Genomic DNA, 20,807 nt, shown 5'->3' with positions numbered 1-20,807 from the left:
TCTTAGGAAACCTTGAAGGGTGCAGTGCCAACCTTGGCTCTTCTAAGTTGAAGAAATCTGTGAGGATTTTAGATGATTTCATTCACCTCTTTCTTGCCATTAACAGACGTTCCAGCCAGTGGAATGTATTTCATGACATATGAGTGGCTGAAAAATATCTTTACTGCGGAGGGAAAGAGGTGAGGAGAATAGAAGAACTTAGAAGCCACTTTGCCCGGTCATGGGTAGGTTGTCCTTTCCTGTGAGTGAGTCTGAAGGCAGAAGTGGGACTTGCTTCTGGCTCCATGTCCACTTTCCTCTTGTTGTTGCTGAGGCTCAGCTAATACCTCTTACTCTGTGCCTCCCCCAATGGAGCAAGTATCTGAAACAAGTGCATGACACCTCCTCCAAGGAGTGGCAGCTGCCATGTCTCAGGAGCCTGGCCTTGGACCTCCTCCTCTCTCCAGCCAATTTCTTTCTCTCTGTAACTTCCCTGTCTGCCACAGGAGGGATGGTCTGAGTGCCACTCTCACAGCATTTGTCTAACTGGGGCTGTGGTTGGTATTCTGCAGTGTCAATGAGCTCAGCGTGCCTCGGATCCTAGTGGCTGGAGGCATTGCAGGGATCTTCAACTGGGCTGTGGCAATCCCCCCAGACGTGCTCAAGTCTCGCTTCCAGACTGGTGAGTGGAGCATAGTGGGGTAGATGGAGGTGGAGTGGGTCCCAGAACTGGCTGCCCCTGGGGAGCAGAGCTCTTAAGGCCCTAGGGATACTCACCCTCCACCACAGCACCCGCATCTGTCTGACCAACATTCTCCCTTGCAGTCCTTGGTGTTCTAGGAACCCTAGATTCATTTTTTGTTTTGTTTTTTTTGTAAGGAAGATTAGCCTAGAGCTAACATCCGTCACCAATCCTCCTCTTTTTGCTGAGCAAGATTGGCCCTGGGCTAACATCCGTGCCCATCTTCCTCTACTTTATATGGGACGCTGCCACAGCATGGCTTGACAGGTGGTGCATTGGTGCACGCCAGGATCTGAACCTGCGAACCCTGGCCCACCGCAGTGGAGTGCGTGCACTTAACGGCTACGCCACCGGGCCGGCCCCCTCGGAACCCTAGATTCATTTTTATCTTGGCCAGAACACAAAATAAGTGAGCTAAGAAGTCAAATCTGTTCTTGTTCCCCCACAAGAGCAGAAGGACTGTTTCATTCTTCATTCCTCTTCTCCACTCCCTCAGCACCAGCAATCCAGGCATTTGTGTCTGTTTGTCCCAAGGTGAACTGTGTTGTCTGTGGACTGGTCCAAGATGACCTGCAAGGTGTCCTCTCCCTGGTACTGTGACCCTGTAGGAAGACTTGACTACAAGATTGTCCCCATGTGGGTCACCATGTTCAGGCAGGAAGCTTCCTGATGCTTTAACAGTTGAGTTCTCCCCACAGCACCTCCTGGAAAATATCCTAACGGTTTCAGAGATGTGCTGAGGGAGCTGATCCGGGATGAAGGAGTCACATCCTTGTACAAGGGGTTCAATGCAGTGATGATCCGAGCCTTCCCAGCCAACGCGGTGAGTGGCTGGCAGGGGCTGTGCTTTCCCTTTGGGCTCAGAATAGGGTGCAGGTGGGTTGACTTCTGCTTGCTCCTGGGATTGGATTGGGGATTCAGTTTTCCCCAAACTCCACCCTCAGTCAGAGCCTCCTTGTTTGCTCCCTTTCCTGAAGCTGTCAGGAAGATTTCCTTTGGGATTCTCTGAGGTGAGGGGCTTTGATTTCCTGACTTGGCTATCGGAAGCGGGCACTTACAGAACATGCATTTTCTTCCCCTCTTGGGAATGAGAAAGCACAGCTTGATTCCTTGAGCTGGGGTGGGAGTGAGGTTAGGGAGGGATTCTGGTCCTGACAGGGCCAGCTAAGCATGGTGCTGGGTCTCTGTGAATTGTCACAACTCCTGCTGGCTTTTTTCTTCCAACCCCTTCTCAGGCCTGTTTCCTTGGCTTTGAAGTTGCCATGAAGTTTCTTAATTGGGCCACCCCCAACTTGTGAGGCTGAAGGCTGCTCAAGGTTTCTGGATACTGGAAGCTGTCACCGAGGAGGAGCAGTGGGCAGAACTAGGCCGTCCTGAAGGGTGAGGGGAGGGGGATTGTGGGATCAGAGCTCTGTGTGTGGACTTGTTGAGACCGTTGCCTTAATCACATCCTCTACCTGGTGTAGCTTGGTGTGCCATTTTGAAAATTGAATTCACTCTTGTCAATTTAAGGGATGTCAAGAGGATTTGGAGATGGAGTAAGTAGCTTCTAGACCAGATACAACGTGTGGCCAGAGTGCTGTCTACTGCTTGACTACTGGCCCTACTACACCCAAAATACTCACGAGAGAGGGACTCTCAGCCTCTCACTGGAGGCGCTATGCATGTTTTGAACCAGCTTACCAGGAGCTGGGGTCTTCTTCGATCCCTAGCCAGGAATACCCACCAGATTTCCAGGGCACTATCTAATCCAGGCCTGCACATGGGGATGTGGACTTGAGGCCCATGTCTGTCTGTCCAAGTGGACTGAGCAAATGTGCCTAGGGGCAGATAGCCTGTTAACAATTGGGTTGATTTTTCTTTCTGCATGCAAGTAATCAAAATTAAAACTAGAGTACCCTAATTTCCCAGGAGTAGATGGAGAGCTTTCCCCCCTCACAGTGAGGAAAGTTTTGATATCAACTGACAGTCCCAGCCTGCTGGGGGATAAGTGAGAAAGCACGGGGTGTAGGAAGGCTCTTTTTGCATACTCTTTATTCTCGTGAGAGCACCCTATTTTAGTAGGAAACAATAAATATTGTTTCTAATTTTTGCATTGTGTGAAATTTTTTTCTTTTGGGGTCATTTTTTTCTTTCTGGGTCATTTCAGCAGGCAGTCTGTGGCCTTGGTGGAGGCATCCAGTATCCTTCCCTGGTTGCTTCAGGCAAGGGCTCCAGCAGGAGAAAGAGGAGGAAGTTTTGGCCAATGCAGCCTTCCCTGACTGCCCTAGCCCTAGCTGCTTGAGGCAGTGGGGGGTGGGGCGGGGTGACTTGATTGGTAACTGTTCCCACAGCCCTCAGTGCAATCCTGGCATGCAGGCTCCCCCAAGGCCCAGCCTGCAGGCTATCCCTTCATTCTTTCACCTCTCTGCTCTCAGCCATGTGGGTGTCTGAACTAACAGAGGGAGAGTTAATTGTTCTAAAAGGCCAAAAGCAATCCTGAGTTTTCATATGGGCTTTGGGGTCACTGTGTGATCTGATGTCACCAGCCTAGCTTTACTAATCAGGCTGTTGATGGTGCCCAGGTGCAGCCAGAGGAAGTGAGAGAGTTGGAGAGTCACAGGCTAGTCTGTCGAGGGCGAGTCTATCTGAACTGGGCTTCTCTGGCATTGTCTCATCTGGCAGTCACAGTTACAGCCCTGCTAGCACTTCCACCTTGCTGTAGCTGCACAGAGACCCTTGGACTTTGGCTTGAGAATCATCATTCTGTGTAAATGCGTGAGTGGGGGAGGGACCCACTCCCATCTGGGATTGAGTGTGGCCAACCTGGCAGGAAGCTTAAGATTTCAGGGTTTGAGGAAGGAGGCTTTATTCATGGAAAGATAGGAATTATGGCCAAGTAAAAAAATAACATTGTTTTTTTGGGGTGAGGAAGATTGGCCCAAAGCCAACATGTGTTGCCAGTTTTCCTCTTTTTGCTTGAGGAAGATTTGTCCCTGGGCTAACATCTGTGCCAATCCTCCTCTATATATTTTGTATGTGGGACACTGCCACAGCATGGCTTGACAATCTTGTGTATAGATCCGTGCCCAGAATCTTAACCACAAATCCCGACGCGAGAACTTAACCACTGTGCCACTGGTTCGGCCCCCAAAATAATATTTTTTGAGAGATGAAAATTGTGTGGGGGCCGGCCCCGTGGCTTAGCGGTTAAGTGCGCGCGCTCCGCTGCTGGTGGCCCGGGTTCGGATCCCGGGCGTGCACCGATGCACTGCTTCTCCGGCCATGCTGAGCCCGTGTCCCACATACAGCAACTAGAAGGCTGTGCAACTATGACATACAACTATTTACTGGGGCTTCGGGGGGAAAAAAATAAATAAATAAAAAGTTACATAAAAAAAAAAAAAAGAAAAGAAAATTGTGTGCTCTCTGCCTGGGAAGATTAATTCAGTGTTACGCCTGCTCCCCTCTCATGCTACAAGATGTCTTTGTTAAATCTCTCACTGATTTGAAGAAGGCCACATACGTGTCTCTTGAAGCTGTTCTTGGCATACCCAGTCCTTGAGATAGTCCTAAAACCTTGCCTTTGCCTGCAGGCCCCATGAGTGCGTTTGCATTCCAGCCAAATGCCAGCCATTCCCATGGCTCAGGAGCACTTTTACAGTCTGTGCTTCTGGATAATTTCCCCTTTGAAACAGCTTCCATTTTAAAATGGAATGTTTTGGTTCCCTGATGTTAGTGATGCAGATTCTTTTACTCCTTTGGGTGTTCAATGGATGTTAAGTCAAATAGGGAAGCCCCTGGAGGCATATTTGTGAAGGGAGCAGAACAGATGGTGAGTAACTCCCTCCTGGCTGGCACTTCCTTTTTATGATGCACTTTGAAATGCCACCTGTTCCTGATATATCTCTTCTCTCCCTGATGGGGTAAGGGTGGGAGAGAGATTGGAGTCCTCCCTAGCAATTTCTCTGTCACAGACATCTTTAAGTAGAAGCCAGACAGTGATTGTTTTGTTTTTTTAAAATTTTATTTATTTATTTATTTCCCCCCCCCAAAGCCCCAGTAGATAGTTGTATGTCATAGCTGCACATTCTTCTAGTTGCTGTATGTGGGACCCGGCCTCAGCATGGCCGGAAAAGTGGTGCATCGGTGCACGCCCGGGATCCGAACCCGGGCCACCAGCGGAGCGTGCGCACTTAACCGCTAAGCCACGGGGCCGGCCCCAGACAGTGATTGTTAAAGCAACCAGTGGTGATAACAGCCTCACCCAGGCACAAAGAAGAGTATAACTGGGTCAAAGGTGAGGGACAGAAGGCAGGGTGTTGCAACAGCAGCATATTAGAAGCAATAGTAGCACCATTTCTGCTGTAAGGTCATACCATTTTTACCCACAGTTCTTTCTTCACAGTTCTTTTGAGGCTGGAACCCCCTATGCCTTTAACCTTTTCATGGGTTCATTCTCATTTCTTTATCCCCATGTAACTCAGTGTTTAATGGGTAGGGATTTTTACCCCCACTTTCAGATGTAGAAACCAAGGCTCAGACAGGGTAAACTGATCTGCCAAAATCATTGGCAAGTTGGTAATAGAGTGGTGTCTGGGTGTCCACAGGCCTAAGGAAAGGCTTGTGATGCTGTCAGAGGCTATCCCGGGGCTGCTTGACCCAAGCTCCAAGAAGCCTGTCTGTACTGCAGGGTCAAAGCCCAGGCAACTGGCCTGTGAGTTAGGCCAGGGGTGGCACACAGAGTCCCAACAGGCACTGGGAAGGCCCCAGGGCTAGGTGCTCTCTGAGGGCTCCCTTTTCTGCTTGCTCTGCTCTCCTCAGCATGCAGGCCTGTGGCTCTCCAGCCGGGCTCTCCCTTGCTTCCCAGGTTCTGTCCTTGCCCTAAGGTGTCTCAGAGGTAGACCCTGGGTCCACTGCAGAGACTGACACTTTCTCAGGACACAATGTCTTGGGGAGGGGGGTGGCTCACAGGTGCAGAAACAGGTGGCCCGGGAATTAACTGCTCCCTGGAGTATGGATACTTATTAAAATAGACCAAACCTCTTGGACCAAAGGCAGTAGCCTCATGGGAGAGGGATTATGGAAGCTGAAGAACAGCTTGGGTGAGGGCAGAGAAAACATAGCCCACTTCTCTAATCCCTCCTGCCCACTAGAGGCTCATGAATACTTCTAAGGCAAAATAGAAACTGATGGTGATAGATACTAAATGAGCTGGGAGGACTGGACCAGGAGGGCTGGCATACACAGGTGGTCAGGGGACCAACAGGTCCCTGGAGATAGGTGGGGGACTAGAGTGGCTTAGAGAAGCAGCCCCTTTGGGCAGAGAAGAGGGAGGTGTTCCTGGTGGGGCTGAGTGCCCCCAGTAGGCAGAGGGCATCAGAAGGTGTGTAAACTGGGGGGTCTTGGCCAAGAGCAGGCCTCCAGAGGAGTGTGGGGCAGTTGTTCATCTCCCTTCTTCCTGGAAAGACAGGAAAAATACCTTTTAAATAATAAACCTGTTAAGAGTACATGAAATCTGGGGCCAGCCCAGTGGCACAGTGGTTAAGGGCATGTGCTCCGCTGCGGCAGCCCAGGGTTCGCGGGTTCCGATCCCGGGTGCGCACTGATGCATCGCTTATCAAGCCATGCTGTGGCAGTGTCCCAGATAAAGTAGAGGAAGATGGGCACAGATGTTAGCCCGGGGCCAATCTTCCTCAGCAAAAAAGAGGAGGATTGGCATCGGATGTTAGCTCAGGGCTGATCTTCCTCACACACACAAAAAAAAGAGTACATGAAATCCACTGTTTTCATTGGAAACAGTAATTGGTATCCTACCCATGTTCATTTTCACCAGACACACTGCTGTTGGGCTAAACGTGTGCCCCATGTGTGTTACCCTGCATCCATAGTTGTAAACATCTCTGAGAATTGGCCCCATTATGTCCATGTCTACCTGTGATTGGTGGTGTGGCAGTTTGTGCAAGATGTTGACTGCCTGCTGGGTAGTCAGTAGGACTGGGTTGGAGTTGAACACCCGTTAGGGCTCTGGGACTTCCTCTTCTCTATCACAACCTCTATATTTCTCTTGCTTTTCAGGGTCTCTGCTCTTGGCCTTTTCCATCCACCGTCACTTGCTGTTGGCACCTGTTTCCCAGTTATGCCTGTGGGTTTGGTTGCCACGGGAATCCCCAGCCATGCAGCTGGACAGGCTTGAGTGAAGTCAGTCCTAGGAGGGTAAGGGTAGAAGTTGCAGGACTCAGACCCCTTGTATTCTCTCTTGCTCCAGGGCCCTCTTCTTTGGCCAGCTGAACTTGGCATTCATGAAGGCCCTTGGGACTCCACTTGCTACTGAAGGGTTTCCCAGAAGGAGCAGAGATGGATCCCTGCTCTGGGTACTAGGTGCTAAGGGAGGGGAGCCAAGATAGGCCTGGAGCTGGCTGTCCATCCTTACTCTAAGGCTGGTCTGTGGATATAGGTGAGGAGCAGCTGTGGGGTTCCTGCTTTCTGTGGCCCTCATTCCTTCCAGGTCCAAAGATGCCTTTGAATGCCATGGTTGTTGGATGGGTGGATGGCCAAGCTATGGGGATCTGAAAACAAGCCAGGCAGACCAGCCTGCTTCTGGCAACGGCTGATGGGGGCAACTGGGAGAGCAACTGGAAGAACTCGCCCACACCCAGCTCTGTCGTCAGCCCTGGAGTAGCCTCCCTCTACCTTATGTTGTAATTGAGGTTGGAGTCCTAACTGTACACGTGCCTGTCCCCCTTTAAAACATATAAAACCTGACAGATGGGCAAACTAGGGAGTGGAGTTGTGAATTTGCCTTGCCAAAGTGTTGGTTGTTGGATTGTTTGAAGCAGGGCAGATCCCCAGGTGTGGCGGTGCAATGGGAGTCACACCCAGGTTTCCTGGGTATGTGCTGACTCCTGGAAAACTTGGGAGGGTCGGTCTACTCAAAAGCAGAGAAGTGTTGAGGAACCCTGCCCCTCCAGACTGTCACTGTCTGTCTTTAGTGAAGTCTTCATATTCTGAGATCAGAAGCACAGCTTTGAAGCAACCAATCCTAGTTCTGCAACTGTGAGGTCAGGAGAGCAGTTTCATTGGTTCTGCTTGCTGTGTGGAAATTTATCATTCATTCCTTCAGTAAACCTTCTCTAAGAGTGTGTGATAAGAACCCATCAGGGAACAAGTTGGACACTACTCCTCCCCTTACAAAGTTGATGGTCCAAGTCTCCTTCTAGGGGTCAAGGAGCTTGTCCAGGGAGACATTGCCGTTTGGAATCACAGGCCTATCTGGCCTAGAGCCTAGGTGGCTTCTGCACCAGCGGGGATCCAGGTGCTCCTGCTTCTGTAAGCTGAGTTCCAGCAGCACTGAGCTTCTGGGTGTGTGCCAAGCCAGTGTGAGAGGGCCTAGCGAGGATTTTAATTAATACTGAGTAATTACCAGGTGGAGCTTAACCATCCCAGATGCCTTTCAGGTTCCCAAGCCTACAGTTAGTCACTTTGTGGCTGGGCCCGGCAAGTCGAGGGAGGACTCTGCCTATGCCCACTGGGCCTTTGGTCAGCAGCTAGGCTGTGGCATGGACATCCCAGGAAGTTCTCTATCTTTTTCTATTCCCTTCCAATCTGGTGTCAGTTGGGGGGGTGCAACCTGGGAAAGAGCTTGGTCTCTCCAGTTTACCTGTGCTCCTTTCCCAGGGGCAAAAGAATAGTACCTTGTGGTCTGCTCAACACCATCAAGCAGTGCTGGCCGAGGGCCCAGGGTGAAGTGTGGGGAGGAAAGAGGCATGCAGACCTGGTCCTGGGAATCCTAGTGGGAATACTCAAGAGGAAGAATAGGCACAGAGGTCCTTCCTGTTCTGGGCCTTATTCCCTTTTCTCAAGGCACATGTTTGGCCTAGGAAGCTCTTCTAGGCTTATTTCTCTGTCTGTGGCTCCCAAATTACTATATCATTGAAACTCCTACTACCTACAAGGCCTTCCCGGTTTGACGTCTCACAGACCTCCTGCCAGACTTCTGAGGATCTTATGGTCATTCCACCCAGCGGCCAGGGTGTTCCTGACTCTACCAGGCTTTCTCCCTTGCTGTCCTCTACGGTCAGATGGCGATCTTCCTGTGGTCGGATCCTGCCCAGGCCTCAGAGTCAGCTTGAATGTCACCCCCTAAAGTGGGCCCTCTTGCTGTCCACCACAACCAGAACCACACTGAGGTGGTAATGTGTGTTCTGGCGTCTGGCTCTCTGCTGTGTCCCTGGCGCCTAGTAAGTGCTGGCAAACAGGAAGCTTTTAGCGTGTGTTGAAAGAATAAATGAAAGTCTCCATGACTAGGTGAGAGGCCCTAACGACTCCGCTTAGCAGGGAGACCACTCATTACTTCATTCACAGGTCTCCCTTTGGCGCTACGACCCGGCACTGCCAGGGCGGGCTGGCGGCCCAGCGGCGCACGCGCAGTGAGGGCCGGCGCTCGGCGGGGGCGCGTACGCTCGCGGCCGCGTGCGTCACAACCCGGCCTCCTGCCCCGCCCGTCCCGCCTGCCTGTTCGTCGGTCCTCGCGGCGGCGGCTGCCCAGTGACAGTGGCTGCGAGACCAGGCCGGCCGTAGTAGCATAGGGTCGTGCGGCCCGGAAACGCACACCCCGCCAAAGGACGGCGCGAAGAAGACCCGACCGGTGTCGCGTGTGAGGAGACCTCGCGGGCGCTGGGAGAGAGGCCGGCGTGAGGGAGCGCGGAGGCAGTGGCCACCGGCGGCCGGGCCCCGCCTCTCCTCGCGGCCGCCGCCAGCATGAGCCACATCCAGATCCCGCCGGGGCTCACGGAGCTGCTGCAGGGCTACACCGTGGAGGTGCTGCGGCAGCAGCCGCCCGACCTCGTCGACTTCGCGGTGGACTACTTCACCCGCCTGCGCGAGGCGCGCTCCCAAGCCTCAGTCCCTCCCGCCGCTCCTCCTTCCGGCTCCCAGGATCTAGAGCCCGGCCCTGGCCTTGTAGCCGACGCGAACAGGGACAGCGAGTCGGAGGACGACGAGGACTTTGACGGTAGGTGGCGGGATGGGCCGAGATTCGCGGTGGGGGGACGGAAGGAGCGGTGCAGAGGGTCTCTGGAGGTCTAGAGCGGGGCCTGGGGGGCCAAACGTCGCGCCGCCGGCGGAGCCGACAACCCTGAGCCGGGACCTTGGAGCTCTCGAGCGGAGTTGGTCCGGGCTCCCCGAGCCGCCGGCGTGAGCGGCCCCTCAGTACTCCAAAATTGAGCTCCGCGGTCCGCGAGCCCTCGAGCGCACGGAGTGAGTTGTCAGGTTCAGCCTGGAAGGAAGCGTGCGCGGTTTCGGCACGCTTGGAGGCGCGCAGCCCGCGTCGGCCTCGCCCGAGGAGCCCTCGCCTCTGCTTGAGACCCTTCACCCGGTTTCGTTCCGAAGACAAGAACGTTCACATCTCCTGACTCGTATTTAATAACCAGGACGGTGACTTTGTTTGGAAATAATTCCATTTGTGAAAAGTTATTGTGGAAAACTTTAAGTGTAGGCGAACAGAGAGAAAAGGTGAAATGAATCCCTCTATGCCATCACTCACATTCAACAGTTTAAACATCGGTCACAAATGTTTCATCTATACTTTTTTTTTTTGTTGAAATATTTTAAAGCAAATCCTAGTCAGGTCATTTCACCCCTGCATACTTGAGTATGCATTTCTAAAAATATGGACCCTGGGAATATATATTTTAATTTGGCTAAAACGATTGGATCAGATTTGGTGAGAGTAAACAGTTGTCTTGTTTAGCATATTGGGTGCAGGAAAGAAGACAAGTAATACTTTATACATCTGATTTAAGCAAGGTTGTCAAAAAGCAGTTCCATTTTCCTTGGTTGCTTCATAGGCTTTGTCAGTTTAAAACAGAATTATCCTACTTTTGAACAGCCAAAATTTAACAAAACAATGAAAACTTTTCAGAGACAAAGTTAGAGACATAGTGTTATTAGATCATACTGGGAAAAAAAACCTAGTTCTGAGTTGAATCCACATTCAGGTCACGCTAGCAAGGAGTTAATTGTTGCTCTTTGCTGTTGGAGGTTGTAAGCTTCAGTGTTCTGGATGACTTCCCTAAATTTGTTCATGCTAAGAGTAGGAATTGCTATTTTGTGTTTCTCTTGACATGTTGCAAATTAAATTATGGGTTTTTCATCTTAAACCTGGAAATCAGAAATTGTTATTTTCCAAATCTCTGCCACAGATTTGCTTTGTTGTCTAAGACAAGTTGTCAAACCCATTTGATTTCAGATTTACTTATTTTTAAAATAGGGGACAGTGACAACAATCTCCCAGGATAAATATGTTTTTAAAAGCTTTATTTCAGGAATGACTCCTACATTTGTTTCACTCTTTTTTTTTTTTTTTAAAGATTTTATTTATTTATTTTTCCCCCAAAGCCCCAGTACATAGTTGTCTGTCATAGCTGCATATCCTTCTAGTTGCTGTATGTGGGACGCGGCCTCAGCATGGCTGGAGGAGTGGTGCCTCAGTGCGCACCCGGGATCCGAACCCGGGCCGCCGGCAGCGAAGCGCACGCACTTAACCGCTAAGCCACGGGGCCGGCCCGTTTCACTCTGATATCTGTAAATCACAAAGCAGTAACCTGCTTTGCAATAATTTTTGTTTACACAAAACAGTCTTAGGAATTAGTCCCAAATGAGTTAAATGGAGTTTACAAGTCTGTGTTGTCTTCATTCTTTGTCATCTTTCAAAATTGAGTTGACTTATATTTTTGTAACTCTCTGGTTTATTTTATTGGTATTTAAATATATTTTGTTTATCTCTCTTAAGTGGCAGTGCTACGTATAATTATAGAAATCAACACAAGGTGAACTTCTATTTACAGATAATGGACTAAAAATACATTGTGCACAATAACATACCGCCTTACCCATGAGGATAGCTATTATGAAAAAAACAAAATCACAAGTGTCGGTGAGGATGTAGAGAAGTTGGAATCCTTGCTTATTGCTGATGGGAATGTAAAATGATCTGGCTGCTGTGGAAAACAGTTTGGCAGTTCCTCAAAAAGTTAAACATAGGGGCCGGCCTGGTGGCGCAAGCAGTTAAGCACGTGCGCTCCGCTGCGGCGACCCAGGGTTCACCGGTTCGGATCCCGGGCATGCATCGACGCACCGCTTGGCAAGCCATGCTGTAGTGGCATCCCACATAAAGTGGAGGAAGATGGGCATGGATGTTAGCCCACGGCCAGTCTTCCTCAGCAAAAAAAAAAAAAGAGGAGGATTGGCAGATGTTAGCACAGGGCTGATCTTCCTCAGCAAAAAAAAAAAAGTTAAACATAGAATTACCATATGATCGAGCAATTCCACTGCTATGTATATATCTAAAGGAATTGAAAGCACGGAGTTGAACAGACACTTGTGTGCCAGTGTTCATTGTAGTATTATTCACAATAGCCAAAAGGTAGAAACAACCCAAATATTCCATCAACAAAAGAATGGATAAACAAAATGTGTTATATACATACAGTGGAATACTATTAATCCTTAAAAAGAAATAAAATTCTGATACATGCTACAGCATGGATGAACGTTGAAAACATTAAGCTAGTGCAATACGCTAGACACAAAAAGACATACTGTATGATTCTGCTTATATGAGGTTCCTAGAATAGGCAAATTCATAGAGATAGAAAGTAGAATAGAAGTTACCGGCAGCTGGGCTGAGCAGGTAATGGGGAGTTATAGTTTAATGGGTACAGAGTTTCTGTTTGGGATTATTGAAAAGTTCTGAAATTGGATAGGAGTGATGGTTGCACAACACTATGAATGTACTTAATGCCGTGAATTGTACACTTATGTATATTTTACCACAATTTAAAAAAAGACAAGAAAAGAAATACATTGCCTATCCAGTGAGTAGGAACATTCAGATAAGCCCACAGTACCTAAAATTAGAAATAGGATATGTAGTGTTAGAATTGTATGTAGGAAGGAGACTTTGCTTAGTAAGGTCCTGTATGGCCAACCACCACTTCAGTTTATAAAATTATATGTTATTGGAAACACTCAAAAAACTTACCAGCTGTTATTCGTTGTTTTAATAACAGTTATGATAGCAAACAGCACACCAAGTATGCAGTACTATAATGAATAACTCTTGGAAAAGTCTGAAGAGTTTAGACTTATTAATAAGTTACTCTAACCACATCCTGGTAAGAACAATAAATTGGCAGTCAGACTTGATTCACTTCTGTAATTACCATAAAACATTTATACTTGTGGGTCTCCCAGCTTTATGGAGATATAATTCACATACCATATAATTCACCCATTTAAAGTGTATAATTCAGTGGCTTTAGTATATTCACAGATATGTGCAACCATTACCACAGTGCATTTTAGAACATTTTTATCACCCCAAAGAGAAACCCCATACACTTAGCCATCACCTGCCAATACCTCCATTCCCTTCAGCCGTAGGCAACCACTAATCTAATTTCTGTCTCTGGGGATTTGCCTGTCCTGGACATTTCATATAAATAGAAATAATAGAATAAATAGAAATAAATAGGTGTATGGTCTTTTGCTCCTGCTTTTCTCACTTAGCGTGATGTTTTCAAAGTTGATCAATGTGGTGGCACATATTAGTACTTCATTCTTTTTTATTGCTGAATACTATCCTGTTGTATGGATAATACCACATTTTGCTTATCCATCCTTCAGTTGATCGATGTTTAGGTTGTTTCTACTTTTTTTTTTTTTTTTTTTGGTGAGGAAGACTAGCCCTGAGCTAACATCCGATGCCAATCCTCCCCTTTTTGCTGAGGAAGATTGGCCCTGGGCTAATATCTGTGCCCATTTTCCTCTACTTTATGTGGGACGCCACCACAGCATGGCTTGACAAGCAGTGCATCGGTGCGTGCCCAGGATCCGAACTCGGAACCCCGGGCCGCTGAAGTGGAGCCAGCGCACTTAACCGCTATGCCACCGAGCTGGCCCCTTTACTTTTTTTTTTTTTTTTGATTTTTTTAATTGATGTTTTAATAGTTTATAACATTGTGAAATTTGGGGTTGTACATTTTTGTTTGTCCATCACCATATATATGTCTCCCTTCACCTCTTGTGCCCACCCCCTACCCCTGTTGCCCCTGGTAACCACAATACATTTTTCTCTGTCTATGTGTTGCTTTATATTCCACATATGAGTGAGATCATACAGTGTTTGTCTTTCTCTTTCTGGTTTATTTCACTTACCATAATACCCTCCAGGCCCATCCATGTTGTTGCAAATGGGACGATTTTGTCTTTTTTTATGGCTGAGTAGCATTCCATTGTATATATATACCACATCTTGATCCAGTCGTCAGTTGAGGGGCACTTAGGTTGCTTCCACTTCTTGGCTATAGTGAATAATGCTGCAATGAACATAGGGGTGCATAAGCCTCTTTGGATTGTTGATTTCAGGTTCGTTGGATAGATTTCCAGTAGTGGGATAGCTGGATCATAGGTGTTTCTATTTTTAATTCTTTGAGGAATCTCCATACCATTTTCCATAGAGGCTGCACCAGTTTGCATTCCCACCGGCTGTGTATGAGGGTTCCTGTTTCTCCACATCCTCTCCAACAGTTGTTGTTTTTTGTCTTGGTGATTATAGCCATTCTAACGCGGCCCCTCTACTTTTTGACTTATTATAAATAATGCTGCTATGAACATTCATGTGGATATATGTTTTCATTTCTCTTTGGTATATACCTAGGAGTAGAATAGTTGGGCTATATAGTAACTCTATGTTTAACCTTTTGAGGAACTGCCAGACTGTGTTCCAAAAGTGGCTGCACCATTTTACACTCTAACCAGCAGTGTATTGAGGGTTCTAATTCCTCCACATCCTCATCAACATTTATTATCTTTTTTATTATGGCCAAACCAGTGGATGGGAATTACTACCTCATTGTAGTTTTGCTTTGTAGTTCTCTAATGATGTTGGGCATCTTTTCATGTGTTTGTGTTGGTTTTTTTATCTTCTTTGGAGAAACGTCTATTCAAGTCCTTTGTCCATTTTTTAATTGGATTGTCTTTTTATTATTGAGCTGTAAGAGTTCTTTATATATTCTAAACAAGATATATGATTTACAAATATTTTTCTCATTCAGTCGGTTGTCTTTTCACTTTTTTGATATTGTCTTTTGAAGCATAAAAATTTTTAATTTTGATGAAGTCCAATGTATCTTTTTCTTTTGTTGTTTGTGCTTTAGGTGTCATACTTAAGAAACCGTTGCCAAATCCAAAGTCCTCAAGATTAACTTCTGTGTTTTCTTCTAAGAGTTTTATTGTTTTAGCTCTTACATTTAGGCCGTTGGTTCATTTTCAGTTATTTTTTGTGTAAGATGTGAGGTACTGGGGCCGGCTCAGTGACGTAGTGGTTGAGTTCAAGCACTCTGCTTTGACGGCCCCGGATTTGCAGGTTCAGATTCCAGGCGCAGACCGACGTACAACTCATCAGGCCGTGCTGTGGCCACATCCTGTATACAAAATAGAGGAAGATGGGCACAGATGTTAGCTCAGGGGTAATCTTCCTCAGCAAAAAGAGGAGGTTGGCAATGGATGTTAGCTCAGAGCCAGTCTTCACCACAAAAAAAAAAAAGAAAAAAAGATGTGAGGTACTTCATCTTTTGCATGTGACTATCCAGTTGTTATAGCACCACTTATTGAAAAGACTATTCTTTTCCCATTTAATTGTCTTGGTACTCTCGTTGAAAATCAGTTGACTGTAAATGTGAGAGTCTGTTCCTAACTCAGTTCTATTCTATTGATCTATATATGTGTCTGTATGCCACTACTATACTGTCTTTTTTTTTTTTTAATTTTATTTATTTATTTATTTTTCCCCCCAAAGCCCCAGCAGATAGTTGTATGTCATAGTTGCACATCCTTCTAGTTGCTGCATGTGGGACGCGGCCTCAGCATGGCCGGAGAAGCGGTGCGTCGGTGCGCGCCTGGGATCCAAACCCGGGCCGCCAGCAGCGCAGCGCGAGCACTTAACCGCTAAGCCACGGGGCCGGCCCACCAACTTTGTTCTTTTTCAAAATTGTTTTGGCTATTTTGGGTCCCTCGAATTTCTATATGAATTTTAGGATTAGCTTGTCGATTTCTGCGAAGAAGCCAACTGGGATTTTGATAGAGATTACATTGAATTTGTAGATTAATTTAAAGAGTATTGCCATCTTAACAATGTTAGATCTTCTGATCTGTGAATATTGGATGTCTTTCCATTTATTTAGATCTTCATTAATTTCTAAATTAAAGGTCAAGGGCCGTCCCAGTGGCGCAAGCAGTTAAGTGCTCGCGTTCTGCTTCGGTAGCCTGGGGTTCGCAGGTTCGGATCCCGGGCGCACACCGACACACCGCTTGTTAAGTCATGCTGTGGTGGCGTCCCATATAAAGTGGAGGAAGATGGGCACGGATGTTAGCTCAGGGCCAATCTTCCTCAAGAAAAAAGGGGAGGATTGGCGTCAGATGTTAGCTCAGGGCTAGTCCTGCTCACAAAAAAATGAAAAATAAAAATAAAAAAAAGTAAAGATCAACAATGTTTTGTAGTTTTCCGAGTATAGGTTTTGCACTTCTTTTGTTAAATTTCTTTCTTTTTTTTTTTAATATAATTTTGTTGGAAATGAATTTTCCTTTTTTTTTTATTGCAGTAACATTGGTTTATAACATTGTATAAATTTCAGGTGTACATCCTTATACTTCTATTTCTGCATGGATTACATCCTGTTCTCATGTTCACCACCCAAATACTAATTACAATCCATCACCACACACATGTGCGTAATTATCCCTTTCGCCCTCCTCCCTCCCCCCTTCCTCTCTGGTAACCACCAATCCAGTCTCTGTCTCTATGTGTGTGTGTGTTGTTGTTATTATCTACTACTTAATGAGTGAGATCATACAGTATTTCACCTTCTCCCTCTGACTTATTTCACTTTGCATAATACCCTAAATGTCCATCCATGTTGTCACAAATGGCTGGATTTCATTGTTTCTTATGGCTGAGTAGTATTCCATTGTGTATACATACCACATCTTCTTGATCCATTCGTCCCTTGATGGGCACTTAGGTTGCTTCCAAGTCTTGGCTATTGTGAATAACGCTACAATGAACACAGGGGTGCATGTATCTTTACTCATTGGTGTTTTCAAGTTCTTTGGATAAATACCCAGCAGTGGAATAGCTGGATGTAATGGTAGTTCTATCTTTAATTTTTTGAGGAATCTCCATACTGTTTTCCATAGTGGCTGCACCAGTTTGCACTCCCACCAACAGTGTATGAGAGTTCCCTTCTCTCCACATCCTCTCCAACACTTGTTGTTTCCTGTCTTGTTAACTACAGCCATTCTGAGGGGCGTGAGGATATCTTATTGTAGTTTTGATTTGCATTTCCCTGATAGTTAATGATGTTGAACATCTTTTCATGTGCCTGTTGGCCATCTGTATATCTTCTTTGGAGAAATGTCTGTTCAGGTCTTTGCCCGTCTTTTAATTGGGTTGTTAGTTTTTTTGTTGTTGAGATTCATGAGTTCTTTATATATTTTGGAGATTAACCTCTTATCAGATGTATGGTTTGCAGATATCATCTCCCAATTATTAGGTTGTCTTTTCATTTTGTTGATGGTTTCCTTTGCTGTGCAGAGGCTTTTTAGTTTGATGTAGTCCCATTTGTTTATTTTTTCTATTGTTTCTCTTGCCCAGTCAGACATGGTGCTTGAAAATATGTTGCTAAGACCGATGTCAAAGAGCGTACTGCCTATGTTTTCTTCTAGAAGTTTCATAGTTTCAGGTCTTACATTCAAGTCTTTAATCCATTTTGAGTTAATTTTTGTGTATAGTGTAAGATAAGGGTCTACTTTCATTTTTTGCATGTGGCTGTCCAGTTTTCCCAACACCATTTGTTGAAGAGACTTTCCTTTCTCCATTGTATGTTCTTGGCTCCTTTGTCGAAGATTAGCTATCTATAGATGTGTGGGTTTATTTCTGGGCTTTCGATTCTATTCCATTGATCTGTGTGTCTGTTTTTGTGCCAGTACCATGCTGTTTTGGTTACTATAGCTTTGTAGTATATTTTGAAATCAGGGAGTGTGATACCTCCAACTTTATTCTTTTTTCTCAGGATTCCTTTAGCTATTTGGGGTCTTTTGTTGTTCCATATAAATTTTAGGATTCTTTGTTCTATTTCTATGAAAAATGTTGTTGGAACTTTGATAGGGATTGCATCGAATCTATAGATTGCTTTAGGAAGTATGAACATCTTAACTGTTAATTCTTCCAATCCAAGAGCACAGAATATCTTTCCATTTCTTTGTGTCGTCTTCAATTTCTTTCAGCAATGTTTTATAGTTTTCGGTGTACAGATCTTTCACCTCTTTGGTTAAGTTTATTCCTAGATATTTTATTCTTTTTGTTGCAATTGTAAATGGGATTGTATTCTTAATTTCTCTTTCTGCTAGTTCGTTGTTAGTGTATAGAAATGCAACTGATTTTTGTATGTTGATTTTGTATCCTGCAACTTTACTGTATTCATTTATTACTTCTAAAAGTTTTTTGTGGATTCTTTAGGGTTTTCTCTATATAAAATCATGTCATCTGCAAATAGTGACAGTTTCACTTTTTCCTTTCCAGTTTGGATCCCTTTTATTTCTTTTTCTTGCCTGACGGTTCTGGCTAGGGGAAATGAATTTTCTTTTTGGAATATTCGCACTGAGCTAACATCTGTTGCCAATGTTCCTCTTTTTTCTTCTCCTTTTTCCCTAAAGCCCCAGTACATGGTTGTATATGATAGTTGTAAGTTCTTCTAGTTCTTCTGTGTGAGCCACCACCACCGCATGGCTACTGACAGATGAGTGGTGTGGCTCTGCGCCCGGGGACTGAACCTGGGCTGCCGAAGTGGAGCATGCTGAGCTTTTAACCACTAGATAGTCAGGGCTGGCTCTGAATTTTTTTCTAAGTGATTCATTCCTTTTGATGCTATTGTAAATGGAATTGTTTTCGTGATTTCATTTTCAGATTGCTCATTGCAAGTGTACAGAAATATAGTTGATTTTTTTATATTGCTCTTGTATTTTGCAACCTTGCTGAATTTATTTATTAGTTCTGATAGATTTTTAGTGGATTCCTTAGAATTTTTCCCCAGCATTTTTTACTGCACAGCATATACCACAAAACATAGAAGTTGGTCCAAACTGCATTAGCAGAACTTTTTTGGAAATTGCTTAATGATAATATTCCTGTGGTTCATGTATCTGGATCTCTCAGCAGGATTTTGACACTGTTGAACACTCCTTTTTGAAACTCTCCCTCCTTGGCATCTGTGTCTTCATTCCTCTGGCTCTCCATCCACCACTTGGCCTCCTCTCTGCCCTTTACATGCTGGTTGATGATTCCCAGAATTTGGTTTATTACCTTTTCTCCCTCAGTGAACACATCTCTTCCTGAGCATTTTTTACTTCTCTGAACCTTCAAAATCAAAACTATAGCTCAGAACTTTCTCTGCCGAGACAACCCTGTTTATGCTAATCTTGCCAGCTGGTCATCTCTCATTCATCTCTCAAACTCATAATGCCTAAAACTGATGTCTTTAGCTTACCTGTCATATCGCTCTGTTTCCTCTAATTTTTGAGCAAGAAGCCAAGGAGTCAATCAGTCTCTTTCTCTCTTTCTCTCTCATTTTAATCTCTGGCCTCTCCTATCTTTTACTTCCTCACTGTCCCTGCCTTGGGTTTGGCTTTTATTGCTTCTCAGCTAGATGTAGATGAGCATCTGTAGGTCTCCCACTCATCTCCCCTCCACCTCATCCATTCTCTACACCTTTCTTTCTTTCTTTTTTTTGTGAGGAAGATCAGCCCTGAGCTAACATCTGATGCGAATCCTCCTCTTTTTTGCTGAGGAAGATTGGCCCTGAGCTAACATCTGTGCCCATCTTCCTCTACTTTATATGGGACGCCGCCACAGCATGGCTTGACAAGCAGTGCCTTGGTGCGCGCCCAGGATCTGAACTTGCGAACCCTGGGCCATGGAAGCAGAGTGCACGCAGTTAACCGCTTGCGCCGCCGGGCTGGCCCCCTTTCTTTCTTTTTATTGTGGTAAAATAAACATAATACAGAATTTGCCATTTTAACCATTTTTAAGTATACAACTGAGTAGTGTTAAGTACATTCACAGTGTTGTGCAATCACATTTCTTTTTCAGTTAAGTAAACTTTTTTTTTTTTTTGAGGAAGATCAGCCCTGTGCTAACATCTGCCAATCCTCCTCTTTTTTTGCTGAGGAAGACTGGCCCTGGGCTAACATCCGTGCCTCATCTTCCTCCACTTTATGTGGGATGCCGCCACAGCATGGGTTGCCAAGTGGTGCATCGGTGGTGCCCAAGATCCAAACCGGCAAACCCCGGGCCGCTGGCCGCCGCATCAGAATGCGCGCACTTAACCGCTTGCACCACTGGGCCGGCCCCCAAAGTAAACTTTTTTTGAAGTAATGTATATGCAAAAAGGCGCACAAATTGTAAATGTGCAGCTTGATTGTTTATCAAGTGGACACCCTGTGTATCCCATCAACTAGATCAGGAAATTTCAGCTGGAGGAGACCAGTTTCTTCACATCACGGGCATACATTATACATAATTGTAATCATAAATACAGTTCTGCAATAAGGACAGGTAGCATTTATTAAGCCTTTATTCTGTACTGATCTCAGTGTTCAGCGGTTTATTTGCATTATCTCATTGAATCCTCCCAGTCCTTTAAGGTAGGAACTGTAATTATCTCCATTTCACAGATGAGGAAATTGAGGCCTAGAGATTATCCAGGATCATATAATCAGCAGGATTTAACTCTAGGCTGGAGTTAATGCCATCATACTGTTCGTGTTATTTCATGCCTGAACTGCCTTTTGTTTTTTTCTTGACTTATTCTTTATTTTTCACAAAAATAGCTGTAAGCATTTAAAAATTTCTCTACATAGGGCTGGTCCGTGGCTTAGTGGTTAAGTGCGCACGCTCCGCTACTGGCCATCCGGGTTCAGATCCCGGGTGCGCACCGATGCACTGCTTCTCTGGCCATGCTGAGGCTACATCCCACATACAGCAACTAGA

At 45.8% G+C, this 20,807-nt stretch overlaps 2 protein-coding genes across 5 annotated transcripts in view; both read left to right on the top strand.

Moving 5' to 3' along the window:
• Positions 1–9,148, top strand: part of SLC25A20 (solute carrier family 25 member 20) — a 37,055-nt gene extending 27,907 nt beyond the window's left edge. Inside the window, exons 6-9 of one of the 3 annotated variants that reach the window (XM_087430959.1) lie at positions 107–179; positions 552–661; positions 1,420–1,544; positions 9,065–9,148. In XM_087430959.1, the coding sequence (XP_087287085.1) occupies positions 107–179; positions 552–661; positions 1,420–1,544; positions 9,065–9,133 (377 nt within the window). In that variant the 3' untranslated portion in view covers positions 9,134–9,148. Of the gene's footprint in view, positions 1–106; positions 180–551; positions 662–1,419; positions 1,545–1,956; positions 2,814–6,778; positions 7,494–9,064 lie in introns of those variants that run through there. The other 2 variants (XM_004419668.2, XM_087430960.1) reach the window with 2 other exon arrangements.
• Positions 9,149–9,220: 72 nt separating this feature from the next.
• Positions 9,221–20,807, top strand: part of PRKAR2A (protein kinase cAMP-dependent type II regulatory subunit alpha) — a 110,248-nt gene continuing 98,661 nt past the window's right edge. For both annotated transcript variants that reach the window (XM_087430958.1, XM_004419665.3), the window contains exon 1: positions 9,221–9,713. In XM_087430958.1, the coding sequence (XP_087287084.1) occupies positions 9,461–9,713 (253 nt within the window). In that variant the 5' untranslated portion in view covers positions 9,221–9,460. The remainder of the gene's footprint in view (positions 9,714–20,807) is intronic.

The sequence above is a fragment of the Ceratotherium simum genome, chromosome 5 (assembly GCF_057802395.1).
Source record: "Ceratotherium simum simum isolate JZ-2026a chromosome 5, ASM5780239v1, whole genome shotgun sequence".
Taxonomy (NCBI): Eukaryota; Metazoa; Chordata; class Mammalia; order Perissodactyla; family Rhinocerotidae; genus Ceratotherium; species Ceratotherium simum.
This window is presented reverse-complemented; position numbering and strand designations above follow the sequence as displayed.